The sequence below is a fragment of the Chlamydotis macqueenii genome, chromosome 6, assembly GCF_036417535.1.
Source record: "Chlamydotis macqueenii isolate bChlMac1 chromosome 6, bChlMac1.mat, whole genome shotgun sequence".
NCBI lineage: Eukaryota > Metazoa > Chordata > Aves > Otidiformes > Otididae > Chlamydotis > Chlamydotis macqueenii.
Window position 1 is genome coordinate 17,798,769 of NC_141561.1, and position 15,458 is coordinate 17,814,226.

At 53.0% G+C, this 15,458-nt stretch overlaps 1 protein-coding gene across 1 annotated transcript in view; it reads left to right on the forward strand.

Annotated features, from left to right (window-relative positions):
- The first annotated feature begins 19 nt into the window (after positions 1-19).
- The window catches only part of SLC4A3 (solute carrier family 4 member 3), a 34,278-nt gene continuing 18,839 nt past the window's right edge, over positions 20-15,458 (forward strand). The window contains exons 1-6 of the mRNA XM_086750449.1: positions 20-57; positions 5,227-5,367; positions 6,575-6,731; positions 10,180-10,514; positions 10,969-11,111; positions 11,673-11,884. Coding sequence (XP_086606575.1) covers positions 5,314-5,367; positions 6,575-6,731; positions 10,180-10,514; positions 10,969-11,111; positions 11,673-11,884 — 901 coding nt within the window. The 5' untranslated portion in view covers positions 20-57; positions 5,227-5,313. The remainder of the gene's footprint in view (positions 58-5,226; positions 5,368-6,574; positions 6,732-10,179; positions 10,515-10,968; positions 11,112-11,672; positions 11,885-15,458) is intronic.

Here is a 15,458-nt window from a genome sequence, read left to right on the forward strand (position 1 = left end):
TGGCGGGGCCGGGGCGCGGCGCGGCGGCGCGCGGCTGTCCTTCTCCGGCGGTGCGAGGTACGGGCTTTTGGGGGGGGCGGGTCCCTGCTCTTGGCCCTCCGCTGCCCCGGCTGCAGCAGCCCACGGGCCCCGCGGACACGCGTGGCGGGCACCAATGTCCCGCAGAGCACGGTGCGTGGCGCGGTGCAGGGCGGTGCGTGGTGCATGGCATGGCACGGTGCAGAGCGGTGCATGGCATGGCATGGCATGGCATGGCACGGCACGATGCAGAGCGGTGCGTGGTGCATGGCATGGCACGGTGCAGAGCGGTGCATGGCATGGCACGGCACGGCACGATGCAGAGCGGTGCGTGGCACGGGCACGGTGCGTGGCACAGCACGCAGCACAGTCGCGGGCACGGCGCAGCGCCCGGTGCTGGATGCTGCACGACGCGGTGTGCAGCGTGGCGTGGTCCCGCGCGCCGCACCGCACCGTACGGGTTTCACGGAACGACAAGGCACGGTACGTGGTGCAGTGCATCCCCACGTCCCTTCCCTCCCCGGGCTGTCCGTGTGTCTGTCAGAGCCATCTGTCTGTACGTCCAGTGGAAGGGTGTCTTCTTGTCGCTGTCTGGTGCTGGAGCTTCGTCCTGGAGTGGGTTTTGTTCCCGTGTGTGTCTGCGTGTGAGCTCCGTCCCGTCCGGTACCTCTGTGGCGGGAGAGTCAGGGAAGGGAGCAGGTGCTTCAGGAGTGAATGGCTGTGGTGGTTTATCCAGGTTAGTTCAGCAGGGTGTAGGATTCATTGGAATATTTAAGCCTTATAAATACTTCTGTGTTCTTAATTTCAGCATAGCTACGTGGCAGGGAAATCCACAGGTTAAACCCTTCGTGCCTGAAAACTTTGTGTGTTTACTGTCTTATGCGTCGCCTTTTTGTTCTGGTGTGTGTGTCCTTGTTCCTCCTTCGTGGCGGGGGACCAGAAGGGGCTGCACAGCCCACTCCCGTTTCATTCGGCTTGGAGGCTGTGACTGTCACAGCAGCATCCGAATGTTTCGGTGCATGCAGCAGCACCCCTCCTGCTCCTCTCCTGTACGGACAGGCTCATCAGTATGTCTTCCCAGGAAAATCTTCCCAGGCCTCTAATCCTTCTCCTTTTTGAGCTCTTCCTCTCTGCGTCTACCAGCCAGAGTCTCTTCTCCTCTATCCCCAACCAGCTTTGCCTCTGTGGCTTTATCCCTATCTTAACGTCCACTCCTTGTCTAGACGCTCCAGAGCTAAATTATTCTCGGCCAGGGGATTAGGGGAGAGCTGAGGAGATAGATATGGGGCCTCTGTGCAGCCCCTTGTCTGCTGTAGCCCTCCCAGCTCATCTTTGCTGCAAAGGAGCAGCGTGATCGGCTCGCTTCTGCCCCTCGAAGATACGCCAGAGGCATTTTTCTCAGCAAAATGGGAAAGCTCCTGCGCTGGCACTGTGAAGCAGCCTTTGGGGGTTGGGGGAAGCCCTGCTCAAGTCCTTATAGCAACATGTGGGAGATGCTGTGGCTGCCTGTGTCACGGGGGCATGCCTGCTCACTTTCCTTCAGCGTTCATTTTGCCTAGACCGTTGGTACGAGGTACAGTGATTTAGGTGAGCCTGTTCTGTTTACTGATGCGCTTGCGGAGAGAGCAGGGAGGTGTGAGTGAGCACGGGTCTGCAGGCTGTGGGTTTTTCTGGCCTCCCTTCGAATCTGGCCTGCTGGCATGACGCTTCTATTACTGAAAATTACTTCTAGCGGGAATGCTGAATCACGTACTCCCGACAACCAGGAGATACAGTAGGATGAAGGTATCATTCATTCAGTTTTCTTTACTGTTGTTTTTTTTTTTTTTTCTTTCCCCTTTCATGTTCTTCTTCTGGCAGCCCAGGCAGTGATGCCAGCAGGCTGGGTGCTTCAGCATGATGCTCATTAGCAGAATTCTTTCTGATATTCGTTTTAAATTTCTCTTTTAAATTTGAACCCATTTCTAAGCCTCTTTGTGCAGGGCCACCTGAAAAAAAAATATATTTAGTCATTTTTTAAACCCTTGAGATCTTTCCAGACTGCTGGCTTGTCCCCTCCCCATCTTAGTCATCCCATATTGCGCTAGACAAATTTAGCTCCTAACCTTTCCTTATAAATCAATCCCTCTGGCCTACTGGCAATTTTTTTGTTGCTCTTCTCTGAACTCTGTCTGTTGTGGGTAATAGAAAAGCCAGGCCAGATCCGAGTAGGCGTCCATCCAGCCATTCTCCGAGAGGTTGCACCAGGTTGCACAGAGTAAGGGGCAGGTGGCCTCTAGTGGCCAGCCATCAATTAATGCACCGAAAGGGAGCACCAGTGCTGCCAGGCCATGGGCTCTCCCTTCTCCAGAAGGTAGGAAAGTGGGTTAGGATCAGAAAACGCATCTCCCATCCTCGCTCCTCTCTCACTCCCACAAAGTGGCAGACCCCTCTGGCAGCCCAGACCTCAAGCCTGCTGGCTCCACGCGCCCACGCATCCGCATAGCGTCCTGCTTTCACAGAGTGATGAGCAGGGGATTGATGGAAACCCCTGTGAGCACCTCGTAATCCCTCCGAAATTTCAAAGCAAGTCCCAAGGGCTCCCTTGCTTTACTCTAGTACAACTGTCTTGTCTTGCTTTTAGCTGTTCAGCAGCGTCATTAGAGTGACACATTTTCAGCGGGTGAAGAAGGACCAACTGCTGGATTTTCCCTCCCTTTTAACTTTGTTTAGGCAGTCAGGCTGTAGTTTTGGACTCAGTGTAACATCTTGCAAAGCTGGAGCTGGCAGAGTTTGTTGCACCCAACAGTTTTCCCGGCCGTGGGTTTCCCCCTGCCCGGAGCACAGATGCCCCTGCCAGGCTCTGCCTAGCTCCAGACAAACCTGGGCTTGGCCTGAAACAAAGCACATTGTTTCCCAACACTGCTGACAGTTTGCAGTTTCCTTTGGAGGCCTCACAAGGCAGATTAATGGCACAGAGGTGGAGCTGAGCATTAGCTTTTTGTTGTTGTTGTTGTTAAATTACCTTTACTATTTTGCTAGTTTTTAGGGATTCTGCCACTACAGGAGCTGCCATCCAAAGCCCTGTCATCATTCTGCTCCCTGAAGTCCTAGTGTTTACCACATGTTTTTGCCCACAGTCTGTAGCTGTGGATGTTACGTTCCTTACAAATACCCAGTCCTCTCTTTAACAGTCGTCATGCCGTGGCTCTGCACGACTGCAGAGTCAGGTTCCCCCGCCAGCTCTTCCCACTGGAATAAAGCGTTCCCTGCCTTCGGTTTCAAATGTGCTGCTGTTTGCTTTCATAGAATGATACCCTATTCTTGAGTTAAATGCGAAAGGAGATAAAAGCCGTGTATTACCCTTTTGTCTATCATGTCTCCTACTAAAAAGCAGCTTGGTCTGTGCTTACAGATGATTTCCAGACCTTTCGCCTTTTTTTCTGCTCTCTCTCTCAGTGCCCCTTTGCTCTGTCTTTCTTGGAAGGCAGGGTATGGAGTTGAAGATTACAGCTTAAGATCTACAGAGTGGATTGGGTATTTTCATTCTTTTCTGTCCTGTTCCTGATGGCCTGGACTCTGCATTTGCTTTTCAGATGTCTGTCTTGGCAGGATATTTCTCTCAAGCCGTTCAGGTCTCATCGAGGGATTCAGTTACTTAAGAGTCAATGAGAGGTGTTTGAGGGGTTTCTTCCATTAAGTTTTGCCTTGTTACTGATAATTAGGAGGGTGGACCAAGGGAGCATGCTTCATCAGTGGTCAGATTAGCTCCTCAAAAATTTCCCTTACAGATTATCCTGGGAATTTTGGTTTGAATAAGCTAAATGTGTGCCTTCAGGTAGGCAGAATAAGCAGAGACTCTAGCAGCACCGTCCGGATGTCTTAAAAAATAGAAGGAGGGATGATGAAGTGGCCTTACTGGTGTCACGTTTAGACCATCTGTTTTGGTGTTCTAGTAACCTATCTCAGTGGCCCATACTAAGTACTAAGTACTTCAGATGAGAAAGCTCTCAGTAGATCACCAGGATATCACCTATAATACTTATTCCAAAGCTTTCATAGCTAGAGAATAGCTTGTTCTGAAAGATGAGTTTAACTTCTCTTATTGTCATAAATATGACAACTTTTTACCCAGAGAGATGGCCAAGCTATCCTCTGACTTTGCAGTTTTTTCCTCCTCAGTGACATCACTGAAAAAAAATGTTTTCTTTTGCCAGTTTTGAAATCATTTGTATTCTACCCTTGTAGTTTTAACAAATGTTCCTTTACTTATGCTATGAGACGAGAACACTTGGCTTATTCCTGTGTCCAAAGCACTGTGCATGTGCTTACATCTTCTCTCCTTCTCCGTAAGAGTTCAGATGAGTTTTTGGAGGTCGGTGTTTTCCCACTGCCAGTCTCTGTGCCATTTCCAACTCTTCCTTGGGTGCAGCCCATGCTGAGCTCAGCCTGCACTGTTGCTGTAGATGACATGACCACAGCTGTTTCTGTGTTAGTCTCCATCCCACTCCTTGTCAACCCTGGCACCCTGCAGCTTTGTGTTGAGCAGAGAGCTCCCTCAGGCTGCCCACGAGTCTTCTGTGTCCCTCAGCCACGCCAGCACAGACAGGGCCCATATCTGCAGTCTGAAGGTTGGCCTCTTCCCTTGTAACATTTATTGCTTTGTGTTTGGTGTTTGAATGCTGAACTGTTTGTCCTTGTGCCGTCTTTCTGGCCTGTACAGGTCTCTCTGAGATTCTTCCTGGCCGTTTTGGGATCTGCTCCATTAAAGCTAGGTGGCACAGGACCGCTACACTGCCTGCTCCCGGCATGCTCTCCCAGCACCCAATCTCTCCAATTTTATCCTTCCCCAGCCGTCAGTCATGCCCCGGCTTTGCACAGATGTGCTGGTGGAGAGGTGGCTGAGCAGGAAGCCTTTCTTCTGCAAAGCCCATGCAGGAGCCATGCGTAGCCACTGTCTCTGTCAGCCCCTGCACCTTCTGAGCAGCAGGTCATTTGGAGGACAGAGTCCCACCTGCCCTTGAACTGTTGGAGATGGTGCACAAAGCAGTGTGGGCTGGGCCATTCTCACCCCCTCGCTGCAGCGTGCTGGGGGACATCCCCGTCCTAGTGATGCTGGAGAGGTTCCCTGAGGCCAGTGAGGACCTCTCTGGGTTAGGAGCCAGGGGGGTTGAGGGCAGTGGCTAGCAGTCTCCCATGAAATTCCCTTGTCGTGCCCTCTCTCCACAGGTTATGCCACTCTCCAGGTTTGCTGGGTGCCTGACGGTGAAAGAGAAGGGTTGATATTTTGCCCAGGCCCTTAGGTCCTGAACCAAAATGGCAGCTGGAGAGTCCCCTCCCATAGGAGATGTCTTCATCGACCTGCAGCAGGTGAGGTGGGAATCCAGAAGTAGCGGGGCTGTCTCTTCCCCGGGGACCGCACTCGTGCCAGGCCGTATGCGGGACCCATGTCCTGGCAGCCTGCTGCAGTAGGAGACACAGCCTCCAAGGATGAGTCTGCATGAAGGGTGCCCCAAGGCTGCCCATGAGCCCGCATTCACTCTCCGTGCAGACAGCAAACTGTGGTCCAGAAATGGCCAGGGGTTGCTCTGTGGGGTCCTTGTGCCTTCACATGCTGTTGGGTGGGGTAGGCAAGCGGCAGGAGGAGCTGGGCAGCTTGCAATTAGACTCTCCCCACTTAGGCTGGGCTTGGGACACCCATGCTAAGGTGAGAGGAGAAGCAGTCTCACCCACAGATACAAAGCCGCTCCCAGGGCACAGCTGGGAACAGCTGGGGGATGCGAGGAGAGGCACAACTCGGCTAAAGCCGCCTTGCTCCTTCTTTCCGCCCAGCACAGGCAGATTTGTCACAGTTGGGCCTCCTGTTTCCATGGAAACACGGGAGTCCACAACAGCTCTGCACTGGCATTTCAGCTGTATTGATGAAGAATTTTACCAGCTGCAGCTCCTTGGGAGGCAGAAAGGACAGGAGTCACCTGGTGATGCTCTTCTTGGAGAGTCTCCCACCAGCAAAAGGCAGAGAAGTGCCGGTAGCCCAAAACAGGAGGAAAACAGGCAGAAAAGCCTGAAGAAGGCTTGCCAAAGAGGAACAGGGTCCCCTAGGAGTGTGGCGGGGAAGTGGGAAGGCTCAGGATGGTCACTGATCCAAGGGCAGCTCACCGGAGCAGAGATGCAGTTTCCCAGGAGGGAGTACGGAGGAGGTCTGGGAAAGGGAGGGATGGCAGACTGGGCAAAAGGAAGGCCAGAAGGCAGCAGTTAGATATGAGGAGAGAGAATTCCGGCTAAACAAAAGTGACACATCTCCTCTAGTAGGAAAGACAGGCACTGACATAGCCCCTTGATACCTGCCACTCAAGGGAGGTGTGGAGGACCGCTAAGAGATCTCTTCAGAGCGTGGCTTGGAGGCTTGCTGATCTGTTCTGGCTCTTGGTTTTGAGCGGAGCTGTGTTTCTCAGTGAGAAACTATGCCCCAGCCCTGTCGTGTGGAGCCTGCTGCTCCTCAACAAGCACCATTTGCAGGGCGGGTGGATCCAGAGGGTCTGCAGTGTTTGATTCTTGTCTGGCGATTTCTGTGCAGGGCAGAGATCGCGCAGAGACAGTCTCTCCTGGTGCCGAGGACGATGAGGACTTGGATAAAACTTTGTCAATCGAGAGATTTGGGGACCTAATAAGCAAATCAGCATCAAGCAATCTGGAGAAGCAAAGACGCAGCTACAGTGAGAGAGATTTTGAATGTACGTAGGTTTGAACCATTGTACCCATTTCCACCCTTGTCCCCAACCCTCACTCAGCCCCACGTGCTCTGTCCTTGTGCCAGGACCCTGCAGATTGTGTTAGCCTGCCATTCACTTCCTCCCTTCAGAGTGTACCCAAGGTACTATGTACACCCAGTTTAGCACCAGTGCCTATGACCTCTTCCCAGTCTGTTCCTTATTTTCCCCATCCTCGGTGGTGTAGCTACTGCTCAGCCCATGTAACAGCGTGACTCAGCCTGGGGTGTTTGCTCACCTCCTCACCCAGTGTTGAGGACCTCTGCAGCCACTTCTCCCCCATTGAAATTTCCAGTTTGACATTATTTTTCTTCCATATGGCTGCAAAGAAACATCCAAATATGGCCAGAAGCCAGGCTGTCCTCCCCAGTCTAAAAGCAGATGGCTCCAGTCAGACATGCCTGTGTATTTCTAAATAGCAACCATGAAACCATCAGGCTTATCTGCTCATAGAAAAGATTGCAAAATAAAAATGGGGTGTGAATTTAAAGTGCTGTAGCTATCTCACCTGAATTCCTCCGATCTGCGTATTTATTCCTCTAACTGCCCCTCCGTGATGAGGGCAGCCAGTCTGCCCAGACTCACTTTGTAAAGTGAGAGTGTGCCCCCAAGAGTGGCCATAAACTATTGCCTGGTGTAGATGGGTCACATTAGCTTGTAGTAACAGCAGTGAAGGGCAGGAAGAAGAGTCCCCCAGCCAGTAGCCTGCTTATGTGTTGGCAAGTAGCAACGGTTGGGAAAGTTTCCCACTCTTTGGCTCTCCACAGTCAGATACTCCTTATTTTCCAGCTTAGCTTTGACGGGGTACAATCTCAGGAACATTATATTCCAAGTACATCACCAGGCTGTTTTCTGCTTGGCCACTCATTTCCAATAGCTGTTGTAAAAGTTTGCTGGTAATAGTCTATTACTGTAGTGCACCCCAGCTGCTACTTTCTGCTTGTGTCGTTTCTCTGCAGAGGCTCCATCCAAATAATACTGTCCACTTGAGTACTCGCACACATGGCTGCAAGGTGCTAGTAGCTTTGCTGTGGGTCAAATACCTGTCCTATGCTGGTAGGACTTAGCTGCTCAGAAGCCCTGCCTGTGTGCAGAAGTGTGTGGGTTGGCTTGGAGGACACGGACAATCTGCTTGAGCATGCATGGCAGAAGCTTCTTTGAAAGTTTGACTAGAGATTGCACTGTTTGGGGTTGGTTTTCTTCTTAATAGGAGAGTCCTCCTTTCTTTTTCAGAATGAAGCTTGTTTTCCTTTGATGTATCCCTGTTATCTAGGACTACGTCAACCCTTGTTGACAACCCTGGTTATCAGAAGTTTTATACAGTTGATACTCATAAAGCTGGAAGCTCTGCTTAGGTCATTAGACTTTGAAAGATAACATACCAGCCCGTGGAGGTGAATGCTCTCTGGGTTTAGAAATATTTCCTTCCCTATTCAAAGCCAGGAATTCCTAATATGTAGGCTCTTCCTTCTGGGTTCCCTATCCAAATTACTTTTTCGTATTTCTGGTGTCAAGTTCACTGAGAAGTGTAATCACACATCTAGGACACTGGTTTGGCAGTTACTTTCCATACAGGCAGGCAGAGCAAGGAAGGGAGCAGGGAAGGAGGGCAGCGGCTGAGCTGCAGGAGGACAGGGAGGAAGAAGAGGGAGGCGTGAAGCCCGTTGGATTTGGGAGAGGTATGCTTTTCCCACCTGCGGGCCGCCTCTGCAGACACGTGATCAGTTGGCACGAGGAGTGCTGGGTGCAGGGGTGAAGAATGGTGCTCCCCTCTTCTGTGCCAGGTCAGCCACTTACCATCGCTGCCTTTCCCTGCAGCCAAGGCTTTGGTTTCCTTCTGATCCCAAATGCAAACGTTTCTATCTTGGGCTGATGTGAACAAGCCAGAAGGGAAAGATGGGCTGTGTCCTCCCCAGCAGCTTTGTGGTGTAGAAGGAGCAACGTGGGTACAGCTGGGGCCTGTGTTGCTTCTTCTGACGTTAGAAATTCCTGCCTGCTCTATCTGTGGCATGCAGAGCAGTGCTACGGGAGCACAGCAGCCGGGCAGGAGGGCCTTTCTGCCAAAACTTGTGAGTGAGATAGGGTCCAGCTAGTTAAGTCAAAGAACTAGAGTATGCTTTGGAGGAAAAAGCTTATAAAGAGCCCAAACTCTCTCCAATTTGCAGATGTCTGACCATTCCCAGTCTCCTCTAATCTTGCCACAGGCCTCTCCTGCTGAACCAGGGGGATGTGTGAAACATCCCTGCTGTTCCCAAGGGGGGAAACAAGGGAGAAAAGACTTGAGAAACCAAAGGAAAGGAAACATGACAGCAGAACAATGAACCTGCCTGGCTCTCCCAGGGAGAAGGTTACAGCTTCCATTGAAAACGTCCTTTGAAGGTAGTTTTCACTATAAACAGATTTTGCTGCCATGTCACAGGAAAGCTGGGAAGGAACCAAATCAAAACAGACTGGAAACAATTCCTCAGGAAGAGCTGCTGAGCAAAGCCCCCTTGCAAAGTGGCTGGTGCCCCCGTTATTTCAGCTGCTCCGGGTGCAGCCCCGGGATCTGTGCATCCTGCAGACTGTCTATGGGAGGCCTTATGCCTGCAGATCGACCTGGCAGAAATGGCTTTCCTCTCTCACAGGGAGATGCTGAGCTTACCCCTTTCCCTGCATGGTGCATTATCGTTGTTTTGGAGTGAAGGCTCAGAAATGCCATTAATTTCTTCTCACTCTACAATTCCCACGACACCTAGGTCAAGCCTGTATGAATTTCTCTTTGTAGATTAGTTTAAAGAGAAGTCCTCCTGCCCTGTTTTTTACCCTGGTTTTTAAAAGACAGCCTCCTAATTGAACCTGCATTTCAGAGGCTGGTAGGCACAAGCCCTCACACTACCTGGGATGTGGACTTAGGTTGCATCTGCACTAAAAGGCTTGGTCTGTGGTTCCTGTGGGTGTGCAGGAGGGACTTTATGTCAAAGCCAGGGGGGATAAATAAGACACATCTATTTAAGTCAAAGAACACTATGCAGGAAATAAATGTTTGTAATGGGCCCAAATCATGCTTGCTTGAGAATGCGAGAAACGTTTCCCAGTGTTTAGGAAGGGGATGGTGCCTCTGGCAGGTCACTGCAGCTCTGCGTAGCCGTGCGAATGGCTTTTGGCAGCACTGGGAGAGGAGTCCTGCCTTTCCCAGGGCAGTGGAGCTGTCTTGGGGCAGTTTGGCACCGCATGGGGTCTGCCTCCCCAGCCACCCCAGGCTGGACGCAGCCTGCCGCATCACTGAAAGAGCTTTGCTATGTCCCTGCGGGCTGGTGGCTCTCCTTACCCTTCCTGGCCCTTGATCTCCAGACCATGCTGTTTCCTGGAGGGGCGCCTGGCAGGTTCCTCCCAGCCTCTTCCTGCCCTTGACTCTCTTTTTCTCTCTCAGTCCACCGCCAAACCTCGCACCACATCCATCATCCCCTTTCCACTCACCTCCCTTCTGCCCTCAAGTTCCAAAAGAGGCCCCCCCGTGCCAGCAGGAGGAAAAAAAGGAGGAGGAAAAAGAAGAAAACTTCAGTACCCCCCTCAGAGGTGACCCCCACCATCCAGGAAGAGGACGAGGAGGGGGAAGAAGAGGAGGAAGAAGAGGAAGAAGAAGAAGAGGAAGAAGGAGAGTCTGAGGCAGAGGAGGCCCAGGAGAAAGAGATCTCTGCAGAGTCTGAGGGTGAAGCTCGTGGGAAGGACACATCCCCTAAGCTGGAGCCCCCAAGCAAACCAAAGGCAAGGCTGGGGCATCCCTACCTGGAGGGGTCTCGGAGACTCGGGGGAGGTGGAGGGAGGGTTGATATCGGGAGGGTGCCAGCATGTGTGGTTATGGGAGTGTGCCACGCAGGGAGAAGAGGTTGTATCTGCAATATTGTGGGAAAAAGTGATTTTGTCCCTGCCTAGCAGAGATGGGCACTGGGGCACAGTAACAGATAAGCCATTGCTTGGAGTGGAGTGTGCATGAGCATTTTGGGGGTGTAAGAGCCATGAGGGAAGATCAATGTAGCTGTTCTTAAGGTGTATAGGATATGGAGGGGCTCAGTACGACCAGTCCCAGGGTACGGGGCACATGAGGGAAGTCAGTGTGGCCCTTTCTAGGCTGTGGGGATCCGGGGAGGATCTGCATGTCCGGGACTGGGGTGAAGGCTGCCTGCCCCAGCTCTTGCTGTCAGGACTGTCGTCTCTGCAGTTCACCATCGGCAGCGATGAGGAGGAGTCTGGCAGCGCCCTGTCCCCCGCGCAGTTCCACGTGGAGGAGGAATGTGGCATCCCATCCCCAGCGCCACGCTTTGCGGACCTGCTGCAGGACAAGGGCTCTGCCTCCCTCCGCAGGTAGGCGAGCATGTGCCGAGCCACTTGCCACTCTCTGTGGCTCAGCGTCTCTGCACAGAGCCTGTCTCTGGGTGTAGCGGCTGTGCCCAGCCTGAATTCGCTTGCTGAGCCAGAGGGGATGTGGGGCCCAGAGGGAGACGGGCTGTGAGCAACACAGCTGCTCCCTGGTGGGACAGTCACTCTCTGGGACTCCTGTGACCTCCTTGGGTATGTGAGATCCCCTGAGTGCAGGTTTGGGGGCACTGGGGCACGCACGTGGAGTACCCTTCCTCCCAGCTAACTTGTGCTGTCGTGCTGACCTGCAGGCTTGTCCGAGTCAGGGGGCCATGAGGCCACTGACTCAGAGGTGGGTCCCCAACATGGGCCACAAGCTGATCCCACTCTGTGGTGGAGGAGAGGAGGAGCAGAAGGGGCAGTCTTTAGGTGTTGGGACACCTGGCTCTGCTCCTTCTCGGGGACTTGTTGGTCAGGGCTGGGCTGAGGGACCTCAGCCCCTGGGAGGGGCCAGTGCCCATCCTCATTCAGCCTGTTTGCTGCCATCAGTCTCTTTGGTTCCTACAGCCTCCCTGGGCCTCGGGAACGCCTGTCTCGCGGGTGGGAGAAGCGCAAGCCCTGGGGCCAGGTGCCAAGCGGACAACGGGTTACCTATGACTTGAAGGAGCGGATGTGCATCGGCAGCATGACCACGCTGGAGAGCGCAGCGTACCAACGTGTCCCCACAGACGAGGCTGAGGCTCAGATGCTGGCATCTGCTGACTTGGATGGCATGAAAAGTGAGGCTTTGCAACACTACTTACCTCTCTAGTGCATGTATCCCTTGCTTCTCCCTGCTTTGCCCTCTTCCCTGGCAGCTCCAGGCATGGTCTTCAGCCTGCCACAGGACCTGGTCCTCACCTCCCTGTCCCCCAGCCCCTGCTGTTCCAGCCCTGGCTCCTCTCCATGAGCTTTGCAATGTCCACAGTGCTGGTCCTTGTGTTTCCAGCACCTCTGCTCACACCCACCCCACAGATGCTTGCTCCTCCATCCGCCCCACTGCCCTCTCCAATTCAGGTCTCCCTACATTTCCCTGAGACCCAGCTCTCTCCTCTCCTGACACACTTTCCCAGCCATCAGCGGTCTCTGTGACACGCCAGCTCTGGCATTGCAGAAAACCTGAGGTGAGGAGCCTCCCCTCTCCTCTGCTCTCCTCCCGGAGAGGCAGCTGCCCCCTCCAGAGCGCCTCGGAGGGAGACTGCCCCTGTGCGCGGTGTGAGGGCAGACAGAAGAGACGTCATGGAAATGCACGCTCCGGGCCTCAGGACATGGAGAATTCAATAGGTTGCTCTGCAGGCTGGAGAGGGAGGGAGACACCAGAAGGGAGTGAGGGAGAGAAGCAGTGCTGCACGCACTGCCTGGCTGTCCCCGGGCCACGGGCACCACGTCCCTGGGCAGCCAGCACCAGACCCCGTGGCAGAGCGAAGATCCTGCACCTGCGGAGCTGGTGGGGCAGCCCCCCACGGAAGCATCCCCGGGTGGAGCCAGCCCTGCCAAGACCACGTCAGTCCCCAGGGGCTGCTGCAGCTGGCACCGTCATGCCCCGTAAAGAGGGAAGCGAGGCACCGGGGCTGGCCCCAGGGCTGCGGTGAAGGCCCGCCGGGACAGCTTGCTTTCCGCATCAGCCTGGCTAGCCCAGCCCCTCCTCTAAAGATGAGTGGCTCATGGCGCCTGACCCCTGACCTTCGCAAGGACAAAATGACAGCCCTTCGAGAGAGACAGGAGGCAGCGAAGGAATCGGAAGGGGGCAGCAGCCCAGAGGTAGCGATAAGCACCTGCATTCGCAACTCACTCGGCTATGAGGACTTTGATGAATTTGCCTTCAATTTTGAAGACTATGATTTATGGGAGGCCATCAGAAACCATCTGGGCTACCCAGGCGAGGAGCCCACCTGTAAGTACCGGAGCAGTGACCCCACGGTTGCAGCTGTAGATCAGAGCCCCCAGCTAACGTGCGTATTCCCCACTCGGTGTTTGCTGTCCGTGCCCCCTCCGTGTCAGGTTGGTCTCCTGTTTTAGAGGAGGTATGGTCCACCCCACTGTGTGCCTGGGGATGCTTGAGGAGCTGTCTGGTGTCTGTGTGTCTGTCTCAGGTCTTTGTACAGATCTGTGTTGTAGTGCTGAGGTGCTTGCTTGTGTATGTCCTGCTTGAGCCGCTCCAGAGGCAGCTGCATCTTGCTGTTTGTGCTTATCAGGATGTGGCCCGTGCCGTGGCCAGAGGAAAAGCAGCTACTCTGAGGTGTGTATAAGGACAGAGACATTTCCCCTTCCATCTGTGGCACAAGGTGACAGTGTGCTGCTGCTCTCTCTTTGCTGGAATTCGAGCTGGGCTGCGGATCTGAAGCAGTGGTGGGTATCGGGTTCTCGGCTCTGCACCAGAGCATAATGCCTGGAGGGAAAAATAGCCTAGTCCCTGTGTCTGCAGGCTTGAGTGTGGCTGTGAAACTAGCTAATGGCAGGCTGGCTGGGGTGCCTGGAAGGGGGAAAAGAGGAAGGAAGCAAGAGTGGGAGAAGCAGGGAGGGAGAGAATAGGAATCCCGAGAGCGGAGAATGTCTTTCTGTTCTCTGCATCTGTTTCCGTACCCGCACATCCCTTGTGGAGAGCTGGATCTCTGAGCCATCCCGGGGACTGCGTGGAAACCGCAGACTCGTGCCCACCTCGCACAGGCAGTCCTTCCTCAGCAGATGGTGGTAACTCACACTTAAAAGGTGGCTTTGTCTGTCACCTTGGGAGTGACACTGTTCATATCCGTAGCTCTGTGGTGGCTGCCCAAATGTCCTTGTCCAGATCATGTCTTAATTTTTCAAGGGATTTTAGAAGTGCACACAGGAGGGTGGCGTGGCTCCAGAACTCTCCCACTTACCGGCTTTGCATGGAGGAGTGGGGAGGCAGAGTGCTTGCAACAGGGACTCGGGGCGCCTTGGTTCAGTTTCTGACTCTGCCACAGCCTTTCTGTGTGATCTCAGGCAAAACACTTAACGAACCTGCCTCTCCGTCTCAGCCGGCCCGTCCTTACAAGCCTTTGGGGAAGAAATGTCTGCCTGTGTGCTTCTGCAGGGACCAGCAAGTGGGGATTTGTTTCTGTCTGGGTCTGCTACTTGTTACTGTAAATTGTTAGACAGTGTAATAGCAACAGAGTTCAAAATAGAAACCTGGAGCAAATTGGCTCCATCAGCTGTCCTGAGCTGAGCAAACGTACATTAAAAGTGTGAGAAATTGCCCATGTTCACCCAGGAAAGGGTGGCTATTCTTGGGAAGGTAGAAGGGGCAGATCACTTCTGCAAGGTGTGATATGCATCACTTATAAAGCAGGGAAATTTGGCTTGCCAGCAGTTAACACAGTCATTGATTGCTACAGCTAATACTGCAGGTGCTTGAAATAGGATGTGCTGTACAGTTAACTATAATTATTTCTGCACAATGAATCCACGCTGTGGATTAATCCTGCAGAGAGATATGGCAGAGACACCAGAGTCGTTCAGCCAGTGCCACTTGCCCAGCTATTTCCTCCATGGCAGTACCTCTTCCAGGACCAGCTCAGATCCAGGAAGAAATTAATAGTTTTTGAGCAGAGTAGAGTCCTTGTTGGACCTGCACTGGTCTCCTTGCACTCCTTGTAGTGTTCAGAGCATGAGGAGTGCTGCGCAGGGAAACTTGGGTGGCAGCAGGGAGGAGCTGGGGTCCAGCTGTCCCTGTTGCATTGAACTCGGCATCAGCCAGGAGAGACTTGGGCTCCGTGCAGGGCAGGGCAGAAGCTTTTTCTGGAAGCCAGCACAGGGTGTGACTTACTGTATATTAGTTAGCGTTTTGTTTAGTCTAATTTTAAATATTCTGAGATATGGGGTTTCCATCTCTTTTTTTTTCTGGCTGTAAATTAACCATTGGGGTACCTAGGAAGCATGCACTGTTCCTGTGATAGTGGGCTAGTATGTTGCTCTCTAGTACTGATACAAATACTCTGACACCTCTTTCTGGGCTTCCTGCTTGTGGATAGAGGGTAATGAAAGGAGGAAAGCAAGAGGTAACACAGAAATTGAAGGCAACTGCCCACTGAGTTGGACTGATTAGCACAGGCACTCTGAGGGAAGACTTTAACCAGTGCAAAGTCGTATTTGTTATCTTCAGATTTAAGCTGGTGGAAAAGGAATTTGGTTTTCCCAAGAAATCTGACTGATGGAAGCCAACATGGCAAGAAGATCTTCTGGAGGAGACTGTAGGAGATGCTATGTGGGAGGATGACATACCAGTTTGTTGTAGTGGAGCCACCATAGGAATCATGCTCTGTCCTCAGACATTGTCACTATCTCATGCTC